This window comes from Cyrtonyx montezumae, unplaced genomic scaffold (genome assembly GCF_038088225.1).
Source record: "Cyrtonyx montezumae isolate F1298 unplaced genomic scaffold, pur_monq_1.0 scaffold_76, whole genome shotgun sequence".
Taxonomy (NCBI): Eukaryota; Metazoa; Chordata; class Aves; order Galliformes; family Odontophoridae; genus Cyrtonyx; species Cyrtonyx montezumae.
In genome coordinates this window covers 255,383-275,593 of record NW_027072085.1, presented here as the reverse complement: position 1 = coordinate 275,593, position 20,211 = coordinate 255,383, and the positions used below count along the sequence as shown (strand labels likewise).

The window sequence follows — 20,211 nt, the reverse complement described above, 5'->3', positions numbered from 1 at the left end:
CCACAGGACCTGCAGAAGCATTTTTCCTCTCTGCACAGCACCTGCCAAGCAGCAAACAGCCCTCCTGCTGCAGTCAGCAGCGCATCCAACCTGCAAACCTCAGTCGTCGGGCTCCTCCTCAGAAAGCAGGAGGTCTCTGTCTGACAGCTGGTCTGCGTTGCTGGTGCTGGTTGCATCCTCCTCATCTTCAGAGCTCCCATCGCAGGATGTGTGGAACAGCTTCATCAGTTCCCTGAACCTGTGGGACACCTGAGAAGGGAAAGCCAAGGTGAGCCAGGGGCCTGGGAGGGCATAGGAAAGGGGAGTTTCAAGTGGAAATTTCATACTACGAAGATCAGGCTTTATCTGTACATATTTGAGCGTAATGAGATTTTACACCAGACTCAGTCCTAAAGGGAAATTAAAACAAGAGAGCATGGAGCTGTTCTGTTGAGGATTCTTTTTTTCCCCATGCAGCATCACACTGATAATTAACTTTGGGCAGTGCAGACGACAGCATCCCCACACCCCTCCCAACCCCTTTCCCTGTTCAACAGCCACAGCATTCCCACACCACCCTTACCTCAGCAGCAGTCTTGTTGCCCAGTTTCTGTGAGATGGCCTGGAAGGTTTCCAGGTGGGCTCCTTTCTCCTGACAGGTGGTGAGGATGACTCTGTCTGCTTCCCTGCAAAGCAGCAGGATGGTTATCAGAGCGGCCAAAGCCAAGAGCTAACACTCTGCCTCTGCCACAAGCCAGAGAGCTCTTCCCAAGGGAAGATCGAGCTCTGCAACTCCAGCATAGTGCAACAGATCTGTTCCTTCACTGCTACCATCACTCAGAGGAAATCTCTCTGGGCAGAACTGCTTTTAGGATCTTTTTTTATCTTTTTGTAAGGAAAAAAACGTTCCCCTCCCCCCCCTGCTCGGAGCAGTGCCACAAGCAGGGGCAGTACTCCTGACAGGAGCGAGTGTGGTAGATGGTGGTTAGAGGAAACAAGGCAAGAATATCCCAAGGGAGGGGTGGGAAAAGATGAAAATAAAGAACTCTCTCAAAATACCGTGGGCAAAGCCAAACCCTGAGCACACTAAGGGTGCAGTTCAAGCAGATGTACCTGGTCCAGAGGACAACCTTCTCCCCAGTCGAGCTGACTTTGCTGTTCTTGGCACACACTGTTGCTTCAGTGACTCGCTGCTGTTGCTGCTCCTCCTCCTTCTGCCCCAGGGAGGCAGTGTGCACTCTATACTCTAACTCCTCAGAATGCTGATGCACCTGGAAGCAGTTGTTTGCATTTGACTTTAATCTGTTCTCAGCAAAACTTCCAGTGCAGCCCATATTATCTGCTTCCAAAGCACAATTACTGGGGGACGGTGAGCAGCAGCTCTTACCCAGTGCTGGTTTTCTAGCTGGCGTTATCCAACTCTGCTTTGCTTCAGATTTTCCTTCCAGAGGAAAAGGTGGTCCCTCAAATTCCCTCGCACTTAATTTTGAAGAGGGACCAAACTTATCTGATGGATCTGAGGGAAGCCCTTCAGTCTGACACAGACTGCTCCTGGAACAGCTGGGTCCTGCTGAGCCTTTCACTGCAGCAGAACAGGACAAGAGATCTCTGCTCAGCCCAAGGGAAGCGTCCACATCTCCCTGATGCTGCTGCTTTAGTCCCTCACTGCTGCTCCCTGTGCTGTGAGGGCTGCCTTTGGTTTCTTGAGGTAGTTTTGGGGCAGCTTTCTGCAGGCGTGTCCATCCAGACGCAGCAACAGAAGAGTGTTTGTCCTTGGCAGCACTCACAGCAGCACTGACACCTCCTTCCTGGAGCTGGCTCTCAGGCAACGCAGCTTTTTCTGGAGAGGTGTGCCTGCTGCAGGCAGCTCTTCCTTCTGGGTGAGATCCTGGTAAGAAACCCGAACAAACTTACATCAGTTCCTGTATGAAAAAGCTTCTGGAGGCTTCTGGTACCTGTTTTCAGGAGATTTGTGGGTTCTAGGGGGATAATGCAGCAAACGAGAGCAGTCTGGGGGCAGCTCACAACACAGCTGCACTTCACTCATATTGGACTTTCAAGAGAGCACTCTGCAGTCCGTTTTCTTCACCACTGTGAGATGCTGCTGAGTGGGGAAACGAGCGCGTGGAAAACCATTACTGCACCCATCAGAACAAAGTGAACCAGGTGTCGATGCTTTCAGTGTCCTAGTCACAAAACCACTATAAACTTGGTATTTAGTACACATTAAATTTAAATCATTTTGCATTGTCACCCAGAGATCCCTTTTGGTTAGTCTATCCTGCAGCAATCGTGTTCCCCCCTTCTCTGTACTGCACTGGAGGAGAAAGGAGTGACATGATGGGGATCATTTAAAGGAGGATTAAGGGGACTGATTTTGAGTTACTGTGCTAAACTCAAAACTGGAAAAAAAAAAGCAGCATCATGGAGTGGTAGTGCTGGGAATAGAGGCAATTCGTTGTCAACAAGCTTAAACGTATCAACAACTCTAAAAAGAGGACAATATTTATCTGGCCAGGAAAGCTTTTCTTGAAGCAAATGCTTTGAATATATCACATTTAAGGCATCTCAGCAGATCTCCATTAGGAAGTTCCACACTCACTTTCATCTGTAGAAAAAGGTTTGATGATGATAGTAACCATCTGTATACAGGCCCTCCACATACCTGCAGGCAGAGGGTCCCCTTTCCTCGATGCAGTTTTTGTTCTGCTCTGGACATCCTCTCCCTCCTCTCTGCTGTCCAGGTTTTCTTCCACAGCTTCCTTTGATGTTCCAGGATCCTTCCCTTCAGGCTGAGGACTCGATTCTTGCTGAGCAAGGCTAGCACTCAGCTCCTGAGAGTCTTTATTTTTATAAAACTTGTTTTCACACACCTGCAAATCAGTACATGTAGGCGTATCATTACAGATGTGCTGCATCCGACCAGACCCAACACCTCAGCCTTTGCTACCTGATCCTAACTAAGGCTTCAGCTTGGCAGTATGTTTGCATTTAGGAAGCCAAATCTTTATTATGAACAGGCACAGTTCTCACGTGGTGGCCACAGAAGCACCTTTCACAAACACACAAAAAAAGCTTATTTAAAGGAACACGAAAATGGATGGAATTTAGTAGAGCAAGAAAGGACAATTGAAAGTGGGCAGCAGATGGACGAGAGAAGGCCGGGAAGGGCAGACAAAACGCTGAAGAGGAAGACAGGACTGGTCACCTTTATTCTCTTTCCCCAGCATGTAATAGTTCAGAGACAGGAGGCTCGTGTCTGAAAAGCTCCCCTCCACTCACCGTGCCAAAAGCTTCACCTCACCTTACTGCTACAATGGCTGCAGCTCCTCCTTTTGCTCTTCTTCAGCTTGAGCTCGCCGCTCCCTTCGTGGCAGGAGCACGAGCACTCCTTCATCCCATCTCCCCACTCAGCCTCCTGCAAACAGACTGCAGCTGACAAACGTGCACGGTACCAGGAGATGACAGACCTCCTCAGGCTGTCCCTGCACAGACATGCATTTGCCTAGGGTCCAAACACAAGGACTAGTGAGATGCCCCAGGCCCACCTTGTCATTGTGCTGGCCTCCAATCTCTTTACGTTTCTTATTTTTGGGGGCTGCATGAATCTTGGGTGGTTCGTCCTCTTCTTCTACATCTGGCAAAGACACCTCTTCAAAGCCATCAAACTAGAAGAAAACAAGAGAAGAACTGCTCTTCACCTCAGCTCTCCAGAAGACAAAACTTCATTTCCCTCAGGAATTTCTAAATATTGAGCTCTGAGAAGAGACAAATGCTGTAAAAAGGTTTTAAGGTTTGCTCCAGTCTAACATCTATCCCACCCTGCTGCCTCCATCGCTCTGGAAACACAGCTGTGATTGGAGTCTTTCAGGCTCAAACACTTCTATTATCTCTGCTCATCTTTCCTTGCCATACAAGAATATTACTGCACCTCGTACTCCTTCTCTTCTGTCCAGTTGATCTCCTCAAAATCCCCCATGCGGGTGGCTGAGGGCCGCAAGTGGTCGAAGAACACAGAGAACTCATCCTGCAAGTGGTCGTGTCCTTTCAACAGCTGCCACATTTGGGTCTTCAGCTGAAAGAGAGAAATGCAGAGAAAAATGAGTCTCACATTCCACGCTGCCACATCCTTCTCCGAAGGATTTCAGAAGGATTTCTCAGGGCAGACGGGACATCAAGGCTTCTTATGTCTCCAGCAAGGAAGTTTATATCACGTTGGTACGAGCTCATGAATATTTTGAGGTCGTTCCATATGCAGATATCCAATTAGCAAAGAAACATCCCTACAAAATGCTAGAGAGACTCACTAAGCCACAACGTCACCTGCAGAGTAATAGAAGCAAGGTGGAGAGGTGAGAGCAAGGAGGCTCAGGCAGGCCAGCTGATTGCAAAGCCTGTTAAAGAGGGCAGCTTTAACTCTCCACCATGGAAGTCCATGTTTGGTGAGTGCTTGTGGTCTCCAGGAGCCACACACAGGAAGGAGAAGCAGGCTATCTAACTGCTCCTCAGGGACTGGGAGAGGATGCCTCTTTACCTCTGCAATCTCCTGGGGGAGGCAGTCCACGCAACTCTGCAGAACTTTGATGATCTTTTGATGGTGGGCAGGATTTTCAGCAAAGCAGATCTCCAGCTGCCTGAGGAACTTCCTGCTCTTCTCAAATGCTTGCTGCTCTTCAAACTGACCCAAAGAAAAAAAAAAAAGATTCCCCCCCATCGTGAACAAAACTCAGAAGGAATTCGCCAGGTAAAACCTCTGCATCGGTGGTGGGAGAAGTGGAAGGCTGACTTCTGAGACAAGGAAACCGTTCCACTTGCTGTACCTGCCCCTGTCTCCCTGCTGTCAGGTGCCAGGACTCCACAGGGAAAGGCTGATTCTCCACAGTCATACCCAGTATGTCTTATAACAGATACTACACCTTTTTGATTCTAACTACTTAAGCAGAAGGTAAGCTAACGATTTACCACCTGTTTTTCCTTGCCCTAGGGAAAATTCCTCATTCTTTCACTCCCATAAGCATTTACACCGTCTGCTTCTCTTGTTCTACCTACCAGCCCACACTCCAAAGCTTGTTCTGGCAAAAGAAAGGCAGCAAAGTCTGTGAGCAACTGTGGCCAGTCGTGCAACAGTTTCTGTAAAGTGAAATATAGATCCACAGCTGTTTGCTTGTCCATGCTGATCTCAAACTCGTAGATAACACGGAGGAAGTCTTCATACTTCCCAGGAATGTGCTGCAGTGCCTCACGCACCTGCAAAGAACAACAAACCTTTACAGGACTGTGTGACACCCACGAAGGGAAGAAGTTAACGCAGGAATCCCTGACCTCCTGCTACTCCAAATTCTTACAGTGCTCCCCAGTTTCACCGGGCCAACAAAATCTCTTTCTTAAAAGATAAAAGCAGACTGCTCCCAAGGGAGAAGGGACCCAAACCCAAGGATGTAATTCTGAATATAAAACAGGCCCAGTGTTATGGGTTGGCCCCAGACAACAGCCGAGCGTCCCCACAGTCACTCTCTCCCCAATTCCCCCGAGTAGGACAGGGGAGAGAAGAGGAAGAAACTCATGGGCGAAGACAAAGGATTTAATGAGAAAAGGAGCACCACGTGGGGTGCTATGAAGAATGGCACTCCATTCAGGCCAGAACCGGTACCCACAGTTAGAAACAGCAGTTATGCAGCTCAGAAGTGGAGTGTGTTTAAGGATCCTAAGTGTTCCTGTTTGGGGTTATAACCTTCTGCCTTACCCTGGTCAGATAAGCCTGTGCGAACGCCAGATCCTTCTGCTCCCTCAGGGGGTCCCTCTCCAGGATGTTTTCATCATACAAGAGGAGCAGCTTTGATGTGTCTTTGCTGCCACGTGCCCGGCCCCTCTTATTTCTGGCTCTGTGAGAGCTCCTGCTTTTCCCAGGGGCTTTCATGTTCTCTCCTGTGAAGAAACACAAAGCAAGTTGGACACACACTTTTCATACGCTCTCTTGGCTGGCAGACAACTACTCTTCCATACTAACACTGAAACCCAGGAGCAGGCTTTCCAGACTTGAGGTTTTCACAGTGATCAGTCAACTGTTCACACCTTTCTTTAAGCATATGAGCAATATACTCTTCATTAGTCAGGCTGACTAACGAGGTAAATTGGCTGCTGGTAGCAGCCAACGAGAAAAATCTCTGGATACAGCAAGAAATTCACCTCTGATCTTAGCTGCTACACAGCTTTCCTTTCCTGCTCCCCAACATGACTTGTAATGTGAAATTCAGCTCAAAGATGTGACCCAGAGCATCCCCTTTTTTCATCTTTAATACAGGCAGCAGTTATATTTCCCCATGTTCTGTGTCAAAAGAAACCAGCAAACTTACCTGGTGGCATTCTGTGGGCTTCCACCTGTGGGGCCATGTTGGTCAGAGTGAAGGCCGACTTAGGTTCCTCTGACACATCTCCACATACTTCATCATCTTTCTGTGAACTCTCTATTCCTTCCCCTTCTTCCTCCTCCTCTTCCTCTGGCTCAGAGTTCTCCTCCTGGGAATTCTCTTCTTCAGAATCTCCTTCTTGGCTCAAACGTCTCTCTGTTGCAAGCCAAGTAAGCTTTTCCATTGTCTCCTAAGAAAGAAACAACAAAAGCCCAAATCATTTTCTTTTGGTGTCTGTTTGACATTCAGCAACCAGCTCACTCACTCCAACGAGAACCAGAACTGCACAAACTTCAGTGTCAGAGTCTGAAAGTTTGGCACGATTCCTTAATCTTACTCCTGGAACTTTGTCTCAGAAACTACTTTTCAACTAAAGCACTTCTGACTTACAAACAGCCTCCCTCGAGAAGGTCCTTAACAACTCAGCAGAGTTTAAATCTGGGATTTTAGGAGTATTCCTTCAGTTCAGACTTAAAAACCTCATCAGAAAAATGCAGTGCTTGATTTCTCCAAAACCAGCACAGTACTACAACACTGTACGGTCAACACTCCTTCCCTCTGGGTGCAAATTGTGATTTTCCCTTACTTCACTAAGGTGTTTCAGATCACCAACGTTTTTTGAAGCTCAGTTTGCTCTTACCTGAAGCTCTGGTACCGAAAGGATGGATTCTTCCGAGGCTGACGACATCTCCTCATCCTCATCTTGTGTAAAATCATCAAAGTCATCATCGTCTTCTTCCTCTTGCCCTTCCTTCTCTCCTCCAGCTTCAGGGCCAGCAGGTGTCCCAACAGACTGGCCATCCATGCTGGACGAATCCTCTGGTCTTCCTAGTGGGCTACTAAACTCTGCTTCAACATCTGCTGCGGATGAAGGATTCTTTGGAGAGTCACTGCTCGCTCGTGCTCCCCCAACAGCACCCACCTCCCTCTGCGGTTCAGCACAGGGAGACGACTGCAAAGCCCGTCTTTCTTCCTCTCCCTTCTCTTCACACAAAGTATGCTCCTTTTTCATTTCTTTCAGCTCATTAGCACACGAGCACGCGGCCTCCATGTTCAGCTCCTGGCCAAGCCCCAGCATGAACTCCTCCTTGACCTCAGCACACAGCAGATTCCTCTTCTGTACTGGATTTACTTCCTTGACAGTGTCGTTTGAATCTTCAGCTTCAGCCTTCACTCTTTCATCTCCATCTTCCAAATGAGGCAAAAGTTCCACAGGCAATGGCTCTGAAGCATTCTCTTCTCCTTCCACCACGGTCCAGCTACAGCAGTCACTCTTGTTTACCTTTTCCTGACTGCCATTATTGGAAGCAGTGGGATTTGTGCTGCGTTCCTCCTTGGGGGGGGAAGCTGAGCAGGGAACACAGAGCTCCTGGGGTTCAGCCTTGGGCTCCACTGCAGGACAGGAATTACTGCTGCTTCCAGCAGGGCACGAAGGCAGCAGATTCAGCTGCTCTTCACTTTCACCAACTGAGGATGCAGAAAGACCAACAGGGTTAGGAGAGACAATCAACGAGGGAATTGAAGACGTCACCAGAGGCTGACTTAACGGACAGGGGAAAGTGGATGGATTTACCAGTAAGGTTGTAACTGGAATAGCTTGAGTGCCTCTACCAACTGCTGTATTTATAGACTGAATCATATTGCAACCGTTGCCAATGTTAACCACTTTCACGGTGGTAGCAGGCACAGTAAGGATGACAGGAGATGGCTGAATCAAAGGCGAAGCCTTTATCAGTGGGGCAGGTTTTGTCCCCTTCTTCTTTTGGTATCCCTTACGAACACAAGGTTTGCGTATTTTTGTTCCAGCCAAAGCTGGTAACATCAATTTGGGCTGGAAAGTTACTGGATTTGAGGACACTAGGGCTGGTGGGACGGCAGCTGAGAAGCCCTGCCTGGAGTCTGGGTGCGAGGCAGACAGCACGTTCTGAAATTCCAAGCCATCCCCACTTCCTACCACTGCTGGGACATTCAAGGGCTGCACTCCTGGAACTGCCTGCACAACTGGTTGGATTAACTGAGGAATCTGAACCATAACTTTGCCAGGAGGAGCTTCTGACTGAGATAACTTCACAGTTTTCTGAATGTTAACTGTGTTGGAACCAGGCTGCAGGCAAGGGTTCGGTCGAATGAGGACAGGTTTCAGGGCTGAAGACCTCTGTCTTCTCCATGCTCTCCTAGAGAATCGATTGGCAAGAGGCTTCAAGGTCAGGACCAGTCCCTTTGGCATGAGTAGAGGGTATTTTTCACCACATTCTGTGTCTGAATTTTCCTTTTCTGTGCCCAAGAAATCTGATTCCTCGTTAGTCGAGCCTGGCACCTCCTTGGCACCTTCTGCTAATTGCTTCAATTCACTCTGAATGGAGGGCAAACTTGCCTAAAAAAAAAAAAAACCAAGAGGTTTTCAGTCCCATTCACAGGCTCTTCCTACCCTCAAACAGTACTGCAGAAGAAACAGCAGGAACTCTACCTTCAGCCAAAACGGCAGGCGATGTTCTTCCCTCTCCACAGGTGGCTTCCACTCATTAGGTTGGATCTCCTCACAGCACTTGAACAGAACAGGCAACTGCTTTGTCTTTTTATAGTGCTGTGCAGAGAAATGCGAGGCAGCCGTGGTCAGAATGCCTGCCTAACTGGTGGGATGCAGGCTAAGTACTGCGCTGCATGAAAGCATTCACTTGGATAATTAAAACCACTACTGCAAAAAGGTACATAAACAGAATAGCAGTAATAAGAGCTGAACAAAGTCACATTTTCTCTTAGGAAACTGTCAGCACATGCACAAAAAGGTCCTCAGAGCAAACACATCTCTCTCATAGGTTCATAGATTCATAAGGTTGGAAAGGACCTACAAGATCATCTAGTCCAACCATCCTCCTATCATCATCCCTACCCAACTACTAAATCAAATCCCTTAGCAGACTGTATCTCATTGTATGCCAAACAGGAACTAAATCTGGAAAACACCAAGCCAGAATGCATCACTTACTCTGATGATATTATCTGGGGCTCGATTCATATTGAGATTCTTGATCCGCACTGTCAGCTGGTGGGCAGTTTTTGTTGGCAGGAGATACTTGCTGATCAAAGGCTTTGGAAACTCTGTTCCTTCAAAATGTTTCAGACCCAAAGCTAATAAACTGAAGAAAGAAAGAATGGAGAAAAAATAAGTCTTTTAAGCAGTACTGCAGAACACTATTTGGATGTGCTGCTTCACAACAGACAGGTGTCCTTACAGTTTGCATCCTAGAAATTCCCCACACGAGGAAGGCCCACGTGTGTGAGTGCTGTTCAGTAATTCTAAGCACTTACTTGTCCTCTGCCTTGGTGAAGATAATCTTGTCCCGTGGAGGGTTTGCTTTCAAGGAACATATTGGCAGTAGCTCTGGATACATGAAGACTCTCCTTGTTGCCAAAATCCATGCCACTTGCTTTGGCAAACAGGGAAAATCACTGGCTGTGAACAGATAAGGACAGATGCATGCATGGGCAAATACTGCTACTCACTACTGACTCCTCAAAAACACTGTTCCCTTTATTCCTTTCTGTGGACCTTTCCACTTTCACTGAAAAAAAATATATAAACCCTTACTTTCCCCCTAGTTTTCAGGATTTCAAACTGTGAACAGTCTGGACTTCACCTCGTTTCAACAGTGCCCTCCCACACATACCGCTCTTCTTCACAGCTTTGCGAGGGCTGCAGTCAACTTGCACCTGGGCATGGAAATCTTCAACGAGCTGCAATGCTCCCTTCAAGTTACAGGGCTGGAACATGGTTTGAAACTTCGGACAGAACGACTGCCGAAGGAGCGTGGAGCTCCGAGCAAAGTTCCCCAGCTCGCTCTGCAAAGCCAAACAGATCAAGAAAAGATTCTGCAAAGCCTCCAAAGACATTTTTAAGAAGGTATGTCGGTGCAATAATGCAACCAGTAAAAGCTGGAGAAGTGGCAGGCGTAGAAAATGCATTGCTACAGATCTTCTGTCTTGGTTCTGAGCTCTACACATCTCAGCTGCCCTTTAAAACTTATCTTTGCCTGGTTGTATGAAATCCACAACTTTCTAGAACCTTTCAAGGTCATTAGAAGTTCACTAATTACAGAAGTGGTATTTGTTGAGCTTTGTTTTCTGTGTTCCCAAGGAAACGGCACAAAACCACAACGACCAGCCAACCCAAGGCACAGTGGGAATTATTTCCTCAAGCACCGAGCAGCTAATCTGCTAACAACATCACTCCTTCACTGAGAGGTCATCTCTCTCAGATTAATGGGATCAATTAAACACACAGAGCTCTCTAAACATCTCCAGTGACCATCAATCATTAACACTGGTGTAGCTCAGGTTTTAGACACATCCTTACCAAGAACATCTTCGTGGTACTCGCCTCTGAACTTAGAGCAGGGTTGGAACTTGCAAGAAGATGGATTTGAGTCAGAAGCTGAACATGCTTGTAGAATAAAATCAGAGAAACAGGGATTGTCAGTGTATCAGTAATCCAAGAAGCCGGAAAGCGTCATATAAAGGAACAAGAAATATCTCCTGAGAGCCACAGATAAGTAACACAAAAACCAGGCAGACCTCAAAAATAAATAAATCTTTTCAACAACAGAAAGCAGAGGAGAAAACCTCAATACCAACTGGCAGTAGAATACTTCTGATATTGTATTTTCTGTTGCACAGACCTGGAACACATCACCCAACTGTGTCAGGCAGATTCTCAGCTTTTGTGCAAAATCTCAGGCAGGGGGTAGGAAAAGAAAGCAGCCCAACTATACAGAGATGAACGTTCTCAAGAAGTCAAAGCAGTATGTGAGAACAGGATTGACAGATTGAATACAATCAGGATTCAAAAACAGCAAAGACAGCTGCGCCACACAAGGACGACAGATGCCAAGAAATAAGCTCTACTCCCCACTTCCAGTTCAATCTGACCTTTCATCAGGTCAGCAGCATGTAAACATCACTCGTCAGAGATCCAACTTTCAATTAATGTCTAAAATGAAGTGCACCAAACTGTTTGCTGTACCACTGGCTTCCCTCCTCCCCCTCTCCACCCAAGGCAGCACTCCATGAATATTCATTAGGTCAAACCTGATAATATTTTATTACCTGTTGCATTTGCTGCTGCAGCCTTTTCCTCTGTGCACAGTCCAGAACAAGGCTCTGGAGAGGCTTCTCATTTTGAGGCTTTGATTTCTCTACCTCTTGTGGTGGCTTGATAGATGACTTCTTCATTCTCAACTGCTCAAGCTGTTCCTTCACAGTCCGATGTTGCTCATTCAGTAAGTTGGCCAGAGGCTCTTCAAACCTATTTGAGACCAGGCAGAACAAAATATAAGCACATGACCTAGCAAACACCTGTATTCAATGAGAATGCTTTACTCTGTAGCTGGTTTAAGAATTGCTGAGCTCTCCTCTGGTACTGCTCATCCAGAGAAGAGTGTCAAGAAACTCCAGCCTTCGTTTTAGCTCCTTTCCCAAACAGATACAGCTTGATCTGGAGCTGATCTGCCCCATAAACAAGGAGACATCACCCTTACTGCAGTTCACCTTTGGACAGTTTCTGCAATTTCTCAAATAAACTGGCATTACCTAAAAAGAAATGCTCTGGAGCCTTTTCTCTCTGAAGTACTACGAGGGTAACTCATACCAAAAACCATCAGAAGTTTATCTGGAAACTTGAGTCTTGCCAAACCTAAGCCTCTGCAATTTTATGCATTCTTTCCCTTAAGAAACACTACCATGACATTCAAGTTATTCTACTTAAAAGATAAACAACACACTCAGTCAAAACAATATCACAGGAAAAAAAAATGGATTATATCCTTCAAAGCAATGGCCTTTGCCAAAAAGGCATCAGCTCCCTGGTGGCACAGTACAGCTGCAGCTGATCAGGAGCTCTCTGCCACAGCAATCACTAATCATCAACACTTTAGTTCTATGTCAGCAATCAGAAGATCTCACCTCAATGCCTGCGGTGTATTAAAATTTGGCCGCGACTCTGTAACGTTATCTTCATCTTCTGGACCTTCATCTTCCATGTTTGAGAAACCCATCTCATCCTGAAACTGCCAACAAACATGCAGTAACGTGCAGTCAGGAAAAGGAAGCTCAAGGACAACATTTCCCACAGTGTCTGCAGTTAACAAAGCTCCTCTGAACACACATTCATCTTTGCAGAGATTTATGGGACTATGCAGGTTCCTCCCCAGGGTTACAAATGATTTTGTGACAGACTTTGGCACATACTCAGCGTGGAACCTCTTACAGAGAACCCTCTTACGACTGAAGAGTTTAATGCCAGATTTGAGAAAGATCTGATCCTCAGTGCACTTACTGTCTCAAACAGCTCCTCCATCAGTTCGTTCACTTCCTTTTCTGCAAGCAAAAGGAAAAAGAAGTTTGAAGATTCCTCCTGCAAGACACTTAGTGATCCTGTCATAACATCAAGCCATCTCTCCTGCACAACCTGCAGTTCTGGCAATCAAAAAGGCACAAGGAGGAAGGGCTCCTGGCACACACAGAATGGCCCAGGTTGGAAGTGACCCCTGGAAGCTGTTTGCTCCAACCCCTTCCTGGAGCAGAGTCACCTAGAGCTGTCTGCCCAACACCCAAGTGGCTTCTGGGCATCTCCAAGGACAGAGACCCCCACAGCCTCTCTGGTCAACCAGTGCCTGAGCTCACACTGATAAGCAAATTGTATCTGAGAGCACAGCAGCTCTGGCTAGATACTACATGTACTCGGAGAAAGCCAGTTGTGCATACAAAAGCTTGTCAAATCAGTATGCAGGATGTTCTCTTTTAATTGTTTTTTTTATGTACTAGCATACAGCAGAAAGCCTTTCCAAGAGAACACTTTTCAAGACAAATTGCTAATCCTAACAGGAAAGGCAGCAGGATTTCCAAAGGACTTACTGGTAATTCTCACAGCACGATCGTTTCTGAAGTCCTCTGTGTCTGGCTCATCCAGATCTTCCAGGAAGTTGTACTCAGGGTCATCATCATCATCTAATTCATCTAGTAGGAAGAATGTTTTGAAATGTCATTGCACTGCCCCAGGACCAAACCAGTGTGCACAACATGTGTGTTTCTAAACATGACAACGGCTGCAGCCAAGATCGTGAACAACAGGAAGAAAAAGCAGTCAAAAAGAGGAAGAGAAAACCCCAGGCTCCATCAGTTCCAACATCAACAACGTGCTGTACATACCTTCATTCTCCACATCATCATTCATGAGCCCTCCAAGCCACTTCTTCCATTCTTCATCATCTGCAGTGTTGGGATCATACATATCAGGTGTGATATCCGGCGCTCGGAGCTCTGCCTCCAGCTGACCAAGAGGAACATCCTTCAGGGGTCTCTTCGATCGGGTTCTGAAGGCAATGAGGCTGTCTTCCAGAGGCTGAAACGTTAGGGAAAGCATGAAGGAACGGCAGCTCCTCTGACACAAGGATTTCCATCAGAATAAGAAGAATCCAATACCAAAAATATCATGATTCTATCAGAATCGTTTACTTTGGAAGTCCAAGAGAGCCAAACTTTCACTACTCCTGCTATTCAGCTCTCAGTCTTTAGTCTGCTCTCCCTTCCCACTACCTGGAATTTCTTCATCACTCCTCACCCTTGTACACTAACAGCAGTACTTTTCCTCAATGTTAATAACATTTCTCTTTACAACAAGCTTCCCCACATGTTCACAGCACTTACTGACCACAGAGTTACATTTAACAGTACAAACAATGACACTGAGAAGCCTATGTGCATGAACAGCAAGTGTAGTTATGAGAAATTACAAGTGTGTGTCACTAATAGCACTTCCACGCAGCACTCCTGTCCCACACAGCAAACACACCTCATTTAAATTTACAAAGCAGGAGCAGGATGCAGTAAAAATAGCAAAGAACACCAGAGTGCTTCCTCTTTCTTAGCAAATCCTCATTCAAAAGGAAAAACCACTCCCGTAGCATCCCAAAATACAGTACCTGGTAGGAGTCCATGCATACTGGGCTGGAAGCCAATTCCTCATCCACTGCATGCAGCTTCTCCATGAACGTGCTGTCTTTGCTTTGCTTTGGTTTGGGAGGAGGTGGAGGTCCCATGGGAACTACTTCAGCACTAATATGTCTAACAACAGGTGTAGGAACCTTCTCCACCTAATTAAAAAGGCCTCTGCGTTAAAAGGGTTTATTTAGAACAGATTTCCAAGGACAAAATAAGTTGTTGGGTTTATTTCTTCCCTGTATGACCACAGGTTTAGCACAACAGAAACATGAGCGACGCTCCAGAGAAGGAAACGGAGGCACTGTATTACTTTGTTTTTTCAGAAGAACAAATTTCCTACTCCCAACACTCAGGGAAGGAGATGTTAAACAGACAAATGCTGGAAGATCTCAGCATTACTAGAGCTGAGAAATCTGAATGCTAGTATCAGTGGCAGACACCCAACTCTCCCCCAGAGGATCCCACACCGAGTAGAGCACAGGGACATCAGCACGACATCGTTCTTTCCTTGAATCCAGCACCAGTTCTCACTGATCATTGCTGATGAAGGTCTGGTGATACCCAGCTCCCTTCAGTTCCTACCACATTGTATGTATTCCTCCCACTGATTTCCCAGTGCATACAATCCCTGCAGACACATTCATGCTTTTATGAATCGCTGTCCTCCCTGAGCCAAGCACAGAAAATTACTCCCTGCAATCCTCTCCAAAATAATCAGAGGAATAACAATGATTATCTGAAGAAGAGCAGACTGCTTCCATTGCCAGGGCCTTTATTAAGCACTTTGTCTATTTCAGATGAAGCTTTTTCTGCAAGGGTTGCATTTATCTGCTTATGCAGGAACCATTGCAGCGGGACCCCAGATCCACATAGCACCGGATCACCAAAACAGCTTGAGGCAACAGGATCTAATTTTGCTTCCTCATTAATAATTTAGGAATAATAACAGAAAGCTCTTTCTAAAAAAGAAAAGCAACAACTCTCTGGCAAGCCTACCTCGCAGAGCACTCCTCCCTCTTCATCAGATGACCGTCGTGTCCTGGATCGCTTTGCTCCCCGAGGAGAAGAAGCAGTGCTCTCCACATCACTTTCCAGTAAGCTCTATTGTGCAGGAGATACAGAATGCAATCAGACGATCGTGCCACAATCAAACCTCACTCCAACTAATGTTCCTAAAGATATTTCTTTTTTTTAATCCAAGAGAATAATACAGAACTCAAGAAAGATCTAGAAGTTCTTGGTAATTTACAAGCATTCACTTGGTAGAACAGAGCACTCTGCAGCCTCAAAGATGCTGATAACAGCAAGCTCAACGGATCTTTTGTACAAGCTGCATTCACCTCTTCAGCAGTCTCATCTTCGTCCTCATCATCAGGCTGGTACTCTTCATCAGACGAATCATCCTCCTCAAGAGGAATGTCCACAAACTGAGGTGGCTGCAACAGAACAGAAAAAGCTGTCATGTTTCTTACAGGCAAGGTCAAGCACTGCACTCCAATGGCACGCTGTCAGAGTGAGCGTTTCTAAGAACATCCTAGAGGCCAGCCAAAGGATCCCCTGCTGAGCAGAGTGCCTCCAGCACAGCCCGACTTTCCAGCAGTAGTTCACTTACCTTTACCTCATTTGCCTTCTTAATTGGAGAAATATTCCACGTTGGAATCACCTGAAGAAAGGTAAAGCCACACCTTACTCAGCCAATTAAACCAGGTGAGGAACTGAGCTTGAGTCTTGCACTCCAACACAGCCAAATAACAACAGACTTGGAACAAATGTCTCATGAACCACCCATGAGATCTCTGCTACCAATAAGTTCTATTTTTATATTTTATAATAGTTGCATATACATATTTATGTAATGTATAATGGATACTATCAATTCACTGTGCTTTCTAACTCTGACCTGAGTTTGCTCATCTAAAACCAACTGCTTTTACATAGTTGTATCAAAAACACACGCACAGGACTTGAGGTGATGCATCTGAAAAGCACCCTCAATGCTTCCTTTAGAGGTCCCACCAATCAAAGGCATCAGGTGTAATAATTAAAGCAGGTGACAAACTTACCACTCCTTTCTCCACAACTTCCTTCAGTTTGGATCGAGTCATTTTGGGTTCCTACATTTAAAACAGAAAACCATCTGTTCAGCTCCTTCACTGCAAACTTTTCCCCAGCAACTATTAACTACAGTACTTTTCTCCCTTGAATTTATTGCTTTTTAAACACAATCTGAACCAAGTAAAAATCACTCAATTCTGTTTCATAATTCACATCCACAGTGGTGACTTGCTTCATCCAGGTACCAAATTTGGTAGTGAAATGGAAATGGTAATACCACCCACCCTTTACCCACAAATCAAGAAACTGAAAAAGCTTTTTTACTTACAAACAAAGGTATATCTTCTGTTTCACTGATTGCTGCTTTCATCATGGCAACCACATGCTCATTTGTGATCACTTCCTGCAGGAACACACACACAGAAGGTCTCATTCACATTCTCTTTGTTGAAATGATGCAGGCTTACAGTGAAGTAAGCCAGCTGGAGCTGTGAGGAAGAAATAATGAATACACAGTGTACTCTGTAATCCTAGGCACTCACGTGCAGGATGTTTCGCACGTTGACCACTGTCAGGTTGTGCTGCTTAGCACCATCTTCTAAGGTGCGATCGAGGGTATCATCTAGTTTGATATCACAAGACAGAGCCCCCTCTTCTTCTTGACTTTTCCCTTCCCTTTTCCGTTTGTTGGCCTTCCTTCTCCTCTTCCTCCTCTCGATATCTTCTCCATCTTGCTCCTCTGAAAAGTAACAACCAAAATTATGTTCTAGAAACGTGGATACTTGAGACAGTACGACTCACAAAGGAAACAAAACAATCCAATAGATACTGAAGTGGTATTGTTTTGCCAGCAGCTGATAATGAAATCTTCCAAATGGAAATGGCCATAAGAACTCCAACAAAGATTCCAGCTCTGTAGGAGCTCACTGAGTCACGCTCCTCAAGCAAATAAAGGCGGTGCGTTTGACATCTCTACTAGGCTGATTTTACAGTGAGTCTCAGCAGCTCTTTTATGCTTTTCCAGGAGGAGATGTTTCAAGCACGCAGTCAAGATTAAAACAATCAAAACCCCCAGGCACAATACAGCAAGAGCAGGTTACAATTTCCAGGATTTATAATGCTTCCCAAATGGTGTTTTTTTGCTGACTCGGGGAAAGAAAAGCAATTGGAACTTCCTCTGAAGGAAAACAGTGCTTTCAGAACTGAAAAACACAGAGTTAATCCCCAGCAGGTTTCACTCGAATACCTGTGCTTTATTCAGCCACTGAACAACACAGCACGGGATGAAAGATTCAAAAAACACTGCACTTGAACAGCCCTCAGCGTGGCAAACCCCCCCAAAGCTCCAGGTCCACCACACTAAGTCTGCTCCTTGCACAGAGCTTACCCAAAGGAACAAAGACCCCCTCCCCCAAACACTCCTTTCTCCCATCAGTCTGCTGGGGCTGCTCACCAGGTCTGCTGTTCTTCACTGGCTTCACTGCAGCAGGACTTCTAACAGCTAGCTGCAAAGAGCTCCTCGCTGGAGACTCCTGAGCTGCAGACGGGCTGTCAGTCAGACACGGATCCCTCTGCAAATTTGCTTCCACCTCCACGTGCAGCTTTGGAGTTTTCCCTGTGGATAGCGTTCACCAGGTTGCAGTCAGATGCAGAGACAGGTGAGCAAGGTTAACAGACTGCTACGTTTAAAAAGCTCATCACAACCCATTAAGTCAACTGCACGAGTCACACTCTTCCACCTGGGTGGTGGAAATGACCCGAGCACTTCGGCAGCTCTCCCATGATTTTTTTTCTGCCAGAAATCCACCCAAGCAAAGCAAGTCTCACCTCCAGACACCTGTCTTGCTCCCTGCCTTCAAGTTTTGCACCACTTTGCTCAAAACCAGCCCTGCCAAACGTTCCAAGAGCGAAAAGACAGAAATTGGTTTAAGGCACAGTTGCATTCCCTGTTAACAAACAGCTGCAACAACGGAAAGTAACAGCGAGGGGCAGGCTCTCCTCCACCAGCCAGCACAGCACTGCTGACTGCAACCTCAGCACTCAGTTCCACTGCCACCCTCAGGCTCATTTGAGGTTATTCTGCTGCTGGAAGGGTTGATACCATTCTCCTGCCACTGCTATCCTGCACAGCTCTGAGAGTTATGTGGGACAGCAGCTGTGAGCTGACTGCTGTGCCACACTGTAATGTGATGAGAAATGAGCAATGACAGCAGGGGAGCAGAGTCCCAAGCTGTAGCAAGTGAGGATAAGCCCAAGTACAGCAGCTGTGGATACAGAAACAAAGGAAAAAAAGCTGCTTACTCTTGGAAGGCCTCAAGTAGGCAGGGATCTCCAGCAAGAAACCCTTGCCTCCCCTTAAACGAGGGCTGGGAAGGGGTGGATCCTGGCTCTACCCCTTTCCCGTCACTCAGGTACACTGCACACACCTGAGCTCCCCTGGGCTGGCCCTGCCTTCCCACCAGATGCTCAATCACTGTTTCAGGCTGTGATTTAGCATTTCTCCTGCACACCCCACTATGAAATCAGCTCTTGATCAGACCAGTGAGCTATGTGGGGCAGCAGAACCAGGGATAACGTTTTGTACAAGGCAACGAGGGAGCACTGTCGGGTTTTGCAGCAGACGAACTGACAACAAGCAGCAGGAGCTTTCTGAACACCTCGAGGCAGCATGGGAAACACTCGCGTGTGATAAAGCCCCCATGGCACAGCTCTGCTGCTCTGCTATCAGGTCAGGAGCAGACCCAAGCACAGAGGAGAAGCCAACAGCTCCAACTTCCTTTTTTAGTTCTGGCCTAGATCCACAGCCTCACTAAGCCCAGAGGCAGAGATGTACGGCAGGGCAAGAAATAAAGAACAGCCAGGCAGTGTGGGAAAGCAGATGCCAAGAACTTACGTCAGCAGACAAAGACCAGAGACACAAAACATGCACTGCCGTGATCAGAAACGCCTCTTACAGAGCTCACATCACCCCCACTGCTCCCTAAAATGCCCCGAGAGGCACAAAAAAGCCCTCTGTCAGACATGGACCACCTCCTGGCTTTCCAACACACTTTTCCGCTGCACTCTTTCCAAGAGATCCCCGTCTGTTTTGTACTGGGGAGCCCAGAACTGCACGCAGCGCTCCAGATGAGGAGACGGAAATCTCCCGGCGCTCCCACACCGCCTCAGGGCCGGGGCCTCGCACAGGGACCGCGGCCCGGCAACAGACCCGTCCGCGTTACCTTCCTTCCCCCCTTCCAAGCGCTTCCCGTCCTCGTGGGGCGCAGCGCACGGCTCCGCGGCGGAGCGGCCCTCGCTCCCGTCCTGAGGCGGCGGCCGCCTCCCTCCTCTGGGCAGCGCCTCCGCGGGGGTTCTCCACACGTTGGCGGCCGCCGCTGAGGAGACGGCTGCGGGCGGCGGTTCGCCGTCCTCCCCGCTGCCGCCCCGTTCCCTCGGGCTGTGCGGCCCCGCGGCCGCCGCTCTCCTCTTCTTGCAGGGCAGCATCTTCAGCGAGAGCGCCATTCCCGCCGCCCGCGAGGCGGGAAGAAGCGCCCGGACGCGGCACAACGCCCCCCGGCCGAGTCCCGCTCCGACTCCTCCGGAAGCGGAAGTGCCGCGGAGGCCGCGCGCAGGCGCCGTGCCGCCAAATTGGGGCGCTGAGGAACGGTTTCCATATCGGGGGGGGGGGGGGAAATGGCCGCCATGTTGGGGGGGGGGGCGACCGTCATTGGCGGCGGGGGTTGGGGGAAATAGCCGCTATTTTGGGTGGGGAGGGGGACAATTGCCATGTTGGGGG

General features: G+C 47.4%; 1 protein-coding gene across 2 annotated transcripts; it reads right to left on the bottom strand.

Moving 5' to 3' along the window:
- Positions 1–10: 10 nt before the first annotated feature.
- Positions 11–20,008, bottom strand: GON4L (gon-4 like). Of its 2 annotated transcripts, XM_065751593.1 has the most exons (31): positions 19,658–20,008; positions 17,890–18,051; positions 16,979–17,175; positions 16,765–16,839; positions 16,445–16,495; positions 15,994–16,044; positions 15,722–15,817; positions 15,378–15,482; positions 14,363–14,533; positions 13,590–13,782; positions 13,296–13,397; positions 12,718–12,758; positions 12,345–12,448; positions 11,490–11,688; positions 10,741–10,827; positions 10,055–10,226; positions 9,696–9,840; positions 9,373–9,523; positions 8,854–8,970; positions 7,027–8,760; positions 6,333–6,576; positions 5,723–5,904; positions 5,029–5,226; positions 4,514–4,657; positions 3,911–4,054; positions 3,528–3,647; positions 3,284–3,397; positions 2,645–2,852; positions 1,093–1,867; positions 563–665; positions 11–249 (listed from the first exon to the last, which is right to left on the bottom strand). In XM_065751593.1, the coding sequence occupies exons 1-31, from the start codon at positions 19,935–19,937 to the stop codon at positions 100–102; spliced, it is 6,615 nt and encodes a 2,204-aa protein (XP_065607665.1). In that variant the 5' UTR covers positions 19,938–20,008; the 3' UTR covers positions 11–99. The 2 variants fall into 2 exon arrangements, with proteins under 2 accessions (XP_065607665.1, XP_065607666.1); XM_065751594.1 differs by lacking the exons at positions 11–249; positions 563–665; positions 17,890–18,051; positions 19,658–20,008 and having other exon boundaries at positions 1,140–1,250; positions 1,367–1,867; positions 16,979–17,057.
- Between the last annotated feature and the right edge of the window lie 203 nt (positions 20,009–20,211).